The sequence below is a fragment of the Lates calcarifer genome, linkage group LG17 (genome assembly GCF_001640805.2).
Source record: "Lates calcarifer isolate ASB-BC8 linkage group LG17, TLL_Latcal_v3, whole genome shotgun sequence".
Taxonomy (NCBI): domain Eukaryota; kingdom Metazoa; phylum Chordata; class Actinopteri; family Centropomidae; genus Lates; species Lates calcarifer.
Window position 1 is genome coordinate 22,614,671 of NC_066849.1, and position 8,687 is coordinate 22,623,357.

The 8,687-nt window shown below is 38.7% G+C and overlaps 1 protein-coding gene across 1 annotated transcript in view; it reads left to right on the top strand.

Annotated features, from left to right (window-relative positions):
• LOC108902608 (disks large homolog 1-like) overlaps window positions 1–8,113 on the top strand; it is a 103,095-nt gene extending 94,982 nt beyond the window's left edge. The window contains 7 exon segments of the mRNA XM_051077524.1: window positions 454–495; window positions 946–996; window positions 1,351–1,452; window positions 2,235–2,407; window positions 2,549–2,658; window positions 3,269–3,360; window positions 3,845–8,113. Of these exon segments, the coding sequence (XP_050933481.1) occupies window positions 454–495; window positions 946–996; window positions 1,351–1,452; window positions 2,235–2,407; window positions 2,549–2,658; window positions 3,269–3,360; window positions 3,845–3,951 (677 nt within the window). The 3' untranslated portion in view covers window positions 3,952–8,113.
• Window positions 8,114–8,687: the final 574 nt, after the last annotated feature.

The window sequence follows — 8,687 nt, forward strand, 5'->3', positions numbered from 1 at the left end:
TATCTCAGTTTGGACTCACTTTGAGACTTACTGTAAAATTGTTTAACAAAAAAATTCTTCATTACAAACTGGAGGTGTAGGGATGAAAAATGGGACTTTTTCAGAGACAGGAAAGTCTAATAAAAGACACTATTGTTCTGTGCTATTGGATATTATAGGATCCAGTATTTTTTGACCTGAAACTAGAAACCTGAATTTTGACCTTTTTTTTCTTTTAACATGTTTCTCCCAAGTCCCCCAACTTTATGGACGTGCAACACAAAATGGATAAATGATAATAGAAAATAGATGCAATGATACTGTGCAGCTGTCTGGGTGTGTTTTTTTAAGTTAATGTGTGTGAGTGATTGTGTGTTATAGAAAGAATGGAAGTGTATGTGTCTTTGTTTGTTTGTTTGTATCTGTGTTTGTTCGTGTGTGTGTTGCTGACTCTGACCTGTCTTGTCCTTCCAGAGCTGGTAACCTCTGGCACCAGCGATAGTGAGAGTAGTTCCTGTAAGTCTAGACCCTCCACTGTCTTTTCTTTATTTTCCTCTCTTTCTCTTCCTACTCCTGCTCACTCTACTTCTTCTTTTTTTGTTTATTTATTTATTTATTTTTTTACTTTTGTTTTAAACCTCAGCTACATGATGTAGCTGCAAGTGTGTGTGTGTGTGTGTGTGTGTGTTTCTCTGTGTGTCCTTGTGGGAGTGTCATGCATACATGCACATGTGTATTTGTGTGTTGTGATTATTGTGTTTTTATGTGCATGTGAGTGTGTGTGTGTTTGTGTGTGTGTGTGCCTGTGCCTGTATGCAAGTTACCTTTCTCTGCTTCTCCAGCCTGATTTTCCAGAGCTGTTGAGGAAGTCTGGTCAAAAGTAGAAAAGGAAGAGGGTGTGTTTAGATGTTATTAATCCCATACACTGTCTCTAAATGTGTCCAACATTTTTGTTTGTCCGATCAGCTGGCCAGGAGGAGACCTTCCTCACCTACCAACCTGTCATGCAACAGGAAGGTCAGTGCTTTACTCAAATGCATCATGTTATGGTCGTATCTCAAGGTTCATTTGTTTCCTTTTGTGTTACTCAGTCTTTTGAAGTAGACATGAAGCAACATTAGTATTAATTGAGAGTTGTGTTTTGTCACTGAAAACAGCTGATGTGAGTGGTGAGAGTGATTCAGAACAGTGGGCCGTAAAACCAAAACAATAAGCTAAAAGACAATAAAAAGGTGTATAGAGCTGAGGGGAGCTGCAGAGTTGGATGATAATTACCTTACGAATTACACAGTAATTGAACCCATCATTGGAGTGCTGGCATCACTTAATTTCCTGTGTGTTTAAATATGGTTCTGTTTGTCATTTTTTCAGTTAATTACACACGGCCAGTCATCGTGCTTGGACCAATGAAAGATCGGGTCAATGATGACCTCATCTCTGAGTTCCCTGATAAGTTTGGCTCCTGTGTCCCACGTGAGTTTCTTAACTTTGTGTAGTGACCTCTAAAACAGAAACTCTCCACGTAAGGTAGTCTTGACCTTCACTCACATTATGAAAACTATAAAGTTGCTGTTTATGGAGCTGTAATGACACACTTCAGTTTACCATGACGTTAGCATGATGAACTCACATAAAGTTGATGTTTAGCTTCTTTTGGCTTTAAGGTTAAAACAACACTGAAAGAAGAACAGACACCTGCTGCAGTTTTATCATACTTCTATTACTTAACTATCACAGAGACCAAGAAGAGCTGTGAATTAAAAGTTAAAGGTCAAATCAAAGATTAAAGTGAATCAATCAAGGAAATATATTTCATTTTCCTTAAAGGTTAAAACCTGAAAAATGTTTCAAATAGGTTTCAGAGGTGAGTGAGAAGGGAGCTGGAATGCCACCATCTTTGTCTTCATTCTGTATGCCACTGATTTTTTTTCTTATGACATATTAGAATTAGATATATAATAAAAGATATACTTGAGTTGAATGTAGAGTTGGATATAAGGACAAATATATACTTTTTTATTTATTTATTGTTTTTTGTGATGATATTTTATAGGGAAAAGTACATATCTTTCACCAAATACCACAACACTTACTAAACTATTGTTTTTGATTCCTGTTCATAGTTGGGCTTATTTATAAATACATGCATCTTAACACATAAAAGTGCAATAAAAAAATCTAACAAAAGGGACCTGATATGATCACATGTGTTCTGAAAATAATACCCTGGTCTTTGTAAAACCTTTGATCCTCAGACACAACACGGCCACGACGAGACTATGAGGTGGACGGCAGAGATTACCACTTCATGTCCTCCAGAGAGCTCATGGAGCAAGAGATCCAGGAACATAAATTCATCGAGGCCGGGCAGTATAACAACCATCTGTATGGAACCAGCATACAGTCTGTCAGAGAGGTCGCTGACAAGGTGAGACACTGAGAGAATATGAGGAGAGAGGAGACAAAGGACAGAGGAAACATGATGAAGGGATCGATGGAAGACAGAATACACAGAGTTGTCTAACTGTTCCTCCCTCTCTCTGTCTGTCTGACTGTGTCTCTCCACCAGGGTAAACACTGTATACTGGATGTATCAGGGAACGCGATAAAGCGTCTCCAGATGGCAGGCCTCCATCCCATCGCTATCTTCATTAGACCACGCAATGTCGACAACATCCTGTAAGTAACATCAACAACACCAGTGAGATTATTTGACATTTAATAGCAGCTTGCTTTGGAGCATTTGACCATATCACATGATTCTTGTCCGAGCTGTAGGTGTTTAAATTTCCATTGTTCAGAGCAGTTCACGGGCAAAAGAGCTGGCAAAACAGTCTCAGGGGAAAAAGCACAAAGCAACATAAATCCAAGTGTCTTTGATAGAATAAAGTTATTTATTATTAAGGTCCTTTACTGTCCTGCTATCATATCATACTGCAAAATGACCTCTTATCTTGATCCGCTTGTCCTTTCACAAGTGTAATAATCAAAGAAATGCACTAAGATGAAGTTATACTGACAAATTACAGGTCTCATGATACAATTACATCAGACAGTTTATTGTATGTACCCAACTCTTATATGTAAAATGCAGAATAACTTCAGACACACTGTAGGCTAGCAGCAATTTGGTTTGCTCCATATTCTCATCCGCTCACCACGGTGTGATGGTCCACTGCAGTAAAAGTTAAATATCATCACACCATGTGACCGCTGCTGAACTTGACACCGAGGTCACTGAGGCTTTTGAGTCTCAGTTCTTATCTCTAACTCTTTTCTGTCTCTCCAGAGAGATGAACAAGCGTTTCACTGAGGAGCAGGCGAGGAAGACCTACGACAGAGCTGTCAAACTGGAGCAGGAGTTCACAGAGTACTTTACTGGTTAGTTATCTGCAAGCGCACACACGTGCTGCACTTTACTGTATGAGCTGGTGCCACCTTACGACATACAATACGGTTTTCTAAGACCTATGATTGTTCTCAGTTCTTGCAGCACGGATACAATAAAAGAAAACTGTTCTCAGAATTGTGAAAAAGCTGCAAATGTCTGTTAATTATATCTGCTTTAAAATCTCCAGGACTACCCCAGAGAGAGCCACCAGAGGGTTAAGGTCACATGGGAACAGTCTTGATACTGAATTTACCCATATCTATTTTTTTCCATATATTATACTGTATGGAAATCACATACAAAACTGAGGCATAAACATACACTTACACAGATGATTAACAGTTACTTTACTGATTATAGTTTATTTTCCATGGACTACAGACAATATGTTTTGGTAAATATACTTCAGTGAGGAGTTAAGAAACCAGTTGTTCGTTAATTTCTCTCTCTCTCTCACTCTCTCTCTCTCTGCAGCTATAGTCCAGGGCTCATCTCTAGAGGAAGTGTACTCGCAGGTGAAGCAGATCATTGAGGAGCAGTCTGGTCCTTACATATGGGTACCCACCAAGGAGCGACTCTGAATAAACACACACATGCTACATGATCACACACAGACACACAAATACACACATCACTCTTTCAATACTTCCTACTTCTCTAATTTTCTATTATCAGCCTGCTTCCTCTCTCTGTCTTTTTCTCTTAAACACACTATCACTATAGACACATTTACGCATTTACACAAGCACATTTAGTCGGACGAGGCTGGGACTATCTGGGACTGCTACTTCCTGAAGAGGGAGGAGCTAATGTCTGTCCAGCAGCCTATTGGTGGATCTTCCTATACGGCTCAGTTCCTTAATGTTTAAGGAGGTGGTTCAAATCAAGGCGACATGTACCATTATCTGATTTGATTTCATTATTGTTGTTCTTATTGTTGTTGTCGTTGTTGTTTTCATATTAACGAAGGGTAATGCATTCATGTATGGGTTTGTAATGATAATATTGTCACCAAGAGGCAGACTTTTGCACGCTGTAGCTTTAAGAGCATGTTTTTGGGACAAAATCTTGATCTTCTTCCCCCGTCTGTCTGTCTGTCTTTTCCTCATGGCATCGCTCCTGTTTAGAGTTTCCTCTCTCTCTTTTTCTGTCTTTCTCTCATATCCTATCCCTTGTTCCATCCTCTCCTCCTCAGATTGTCTACAGACTTTAGATATGAGGTGAAAACTTTATAATGTGCCCCAACACTTTGGTATCAAGGGCCAAAAATTAAACTGTAGTACAATTACTGTTTAGAGATGTAGCAAGAAAATATATCAGAAGTGATTTAGGATTTCTATGAGACAGTTGTTAATATTTCTTGTAACAGGCAGAAATTCTCTATCAGAACTTAAATAGAAAACTAAATTAGATTGTATTGAAATAAATAAAGTATAGAGTATTCTGTCAGCAGTTTGTTTTTGGAGAGCCAAAAAGAAACTGAGTACATCAGCCTCATAATGGTGGAAGAGTCCAGCTGGAGCCCTGAGCCCATGTTTATCAACTCTGAGAATTAAGTAATCAAGTAATTCTCTTTAAGTAAAGAATAGGGCTTTTTGAGCAGCTCTTACAGAAACGCTCAGAGCAGGACCAGCCAATCAGAGACAAGGATTTACACCACACTTGCCTCATTGTTGAGCCTTATTAAAATAGCAAATATTTCACTCAGTGATATGTTATTCTGCAAAAACATATATATAATTTTATCTCCAGTGTCTCTAAGAGCAAATTACATGTGAAAGTAACAACAATCCAGTTTATTTATTTCATATAAGTATAAAAATATTTATAAATTGAAGGGAAATTGGCTGTGATGGAAACTAAGAGAAACCCAAACTGAAGCAGGGAAGAGATTCTGCTGCTGGTAGATGATCTACGTCATGAAAAAAGAAGTAATAAGCAGAATTTAATACTACAATGACAAGAGGAAAATGATCGATTGCAGTTTTATTCTTGTTATTGGTCCCCCTGTCTGATAAACGCCAGAAAATAAGAAGAAAAAGTGGTGTAAAATCATATTAAATATTCAAATCAAATGCAAATAACTGGCTAAAACTGCCTCGCTCTGAATTAAACATATTGCATATCCCTCCACAAAAATGATTGCTTTTAAGAGTACTTTATGTCAAAGAAAGTTAGTTACTTTTTGAGGCTAGTGGAACTGAAGTGAATGATTGTTACTTTTTACTTTTAGCTGTTATGGGCTCAGATCCTCCATTTCAGAAACTTTGGGTCTGTATCACTCAAGTCCTCATCCTACAAGTGTTTCTCTACCTTTCCGTCCTCCTCCTCCTCCTCCTCCTCCTCATCTTCCTCTTTCTCTCTCTCACGCCTTCATCTCTCTCCTCTCCACACTCAAAGTGTGACATTAGTTGAGCATTAAACTGTGTATCATCATCTTCTTCATCAACACTATCATCACGATCATAATCATCAGCGTCATCGTTAGTAGCTTTCCTTCTTACTGTAGTTGCACTAATGAGGGCTGGTTTCTTAAAAGCATCTTAGAGTGACAGAGCTGATTCTGGTATTAATGGATACGTGATACAATCACTTTCCCTTCAGCTAATTCACTGATTTATTGCGCAGGTCTGACAGTGCTGAAGAGGTCAGGGAACATTTTTTTTGGTAAAAGGTTTTTGTAGTCATCTCATTTGCTGTATGTCATGCTGTTGTTGAGTAGTTAAAGACATCAGGTGATGAAAGCTACTGTCAGGCTGCTGTATTAGCTCTGCCGGCAACTGTTGTTTTCATGCTGGATTTATTTGAGCGATCAATCCCAGCACACATAAAAGACACCTGAAACTAGTGCCATCTGTGACCACAGCGCTGATTATTTTACTTCGTGATGCCGTCAAATAGCTCTCCCCACACAAACCTTAAGGGAAAAACTTTAAATATTATTTTTTTTACCCATTATCCAGCAGAAAGATAACAATGTTTGCACAGGCCTAAATGGCCATTTAATTCCGGTATTTCCACATACTGAAGCAACTATTACTGTAGACCTAAAGGTGCCCTGTAGAGTTTTTTGATCGCAACATGCAATTTCAGGAACAGTGTGTTTTTTGTTGTGAGGCACCATTTCCCACAACTTTTACAGTACGAGTAGGGCATTGATGCGGCTCTGTCAGTCATGTGAACATCTTTTAGCTGTAGTGGTCTTTGCTGCTCATAACATAGGCTGAGGAGAAGCTAACTCACCTCGCAACAAGTCACAGAATATGCTAATGCTTACTTGCAGTGAACACTCAAAAGAAAAAAATCCTTGCTATGTTGAATGCAGTAAAACACAGGCCTGAGTTGAAACCTAGCTTGAAAATGACTTTTTATGCCTTTAACATTTTCAGCACCGCAGCTGTTTTATTGTCAGGCCAATTTACATGTAATTTTAGTAGCCTGAATAGTGTTATAGATCATTGTTTTTACCTGCTTTGTTAGAATAATCGTGCCGTTGGTGTCACGCTATTGCACCGATCGACAGTTGGTGGCAGGATCAGCAGTAAATGTAAACATCACTTTTGTTTGTTTACATGAACAGGGCCTCTTACATTCCAGTGAAGAGGAAAAGTTGAGTATTACAGTCTGTGGAAATCAGGCAACATTTTATCTTTCCAGGCAGAAAGTTGCTGGGTAACAGGTAAAAAAGATGATGATTTTGCTTTTCCCTTAAAGCAGCTATAATGGATGTTTTTTATAACTAGAAGGACACCTCTGCCAAGGCCTTCACAGAAGTCAAAGTCATAGTAAATGATCCAGATCTGTCCAATAATTTAAGACATGAGTGAAAACACAACCTCTTTGGCGGAGTTTATAATCGTGTGTCGAATGACAAGTAATGTGAAAATGATATGACAGGTGCTTGTAGTGATGAATCTACAGAGAATTATCATCTGAATGTTCAGCTTGCCTTCGCTTTATAGTGAGCTTCAGCTCATTGTGTAGCTGTCTGCAACTTTGATGTTTTGGTTCACTGTCATTGCTCTTATCAGCTGCTTTCAGCTAAAAAGCTCTAAAACCCACTGCTCACTACCTGCTCAGCACCAAACAGCAGACAGATAGAGATAGAGACTAGCTGGTGAACATAGCGGAGCATCAGAAGCTGGTGGAGACCAAAAACAGAGCTGAAAGAGTGAAGTAACAAATGACGCTAAACTGAGACGAATGACGCTAATTTCTGTTGTCAAGTGTAACATTCGAGATACCAAGATGCTTTTGGTGAGACAGCCCCCTGTATGGACCTTGTCAGCCAACCACTTCCCATCTCCACCCTCAACCCCCAAGGCGACTCCTCCAAGCTGACTGGAGACCAGAGACATACAGAGAGACTGTTCTGTCGGCAGAGTAGCTCTTAGACCCAAATAATACATAGCTTTGACCACATGTGTTTTGAAAGCTTTAATATCTCCTCACAGAATGTTCAGCTAAACTCAGTTTCTTTCCATCTATAATCCTCTGTATGAATCGAGTAGATCAGTGGTGTTTGTCAGCAGACAGAACCGGACTCTCTGTATGACTCTGGCTGTGTGTTTTTAGCCAGGGGACCATGCCACTGTCTGTTAGAGTAAAGCACTGATGCAAAGAATCTATTACAGAGATGGATCTATATCTAACATATTATAATATTTATCCCTGCTCTAACTGCCTATTTTGGTACAAAAAAATAAATAAATGAATAAAAGTCTTTATTGAGATTTACTGAAATCCCTCGACCGATGACCAGATATGATTTTTTCTTTTTGCGTTGTGGAATGTGTATGAATGTGAATATAACAACTGTAAATATGAATATATTTTCCTTTACCTTCACCTCTACTGCGGGTTTGTAGTGGTCTCTATTGATGTGTAATATGGTTCCCTTTAGCAGCGACACCCAGTTTCTTGTTGCTAATTTAACAGAAAATGTGTTTAAGGATCTCCACCTCTAAAGCATTTTAAAGGTGCTCTATGTAAAATTTATGCTACATAGCCAATGTTAGCATTAATATACAATATACGAACAATAGCATGCTAACTTCAGTAACAGAAAAGTAATAGAAATAGAAGCAAAACGAGATTGACATTGCTTTCCTAGAAACAGCTCTTTGCGAGTAAAGTTTGAGGATGAACTTGCAACATTTCTTCTAGACTGGTAAGTTAACAGCTGTTAATGCTAACTTTGGCTATGTAGCATTTTCAAAAGCTCACATGTAGTGCCTTTAATGGACATGATAACATAACTAACACCAGTATACAAACTTTCAAAAACTGAAAAACTGACTGCAACCAGTTCACCTCT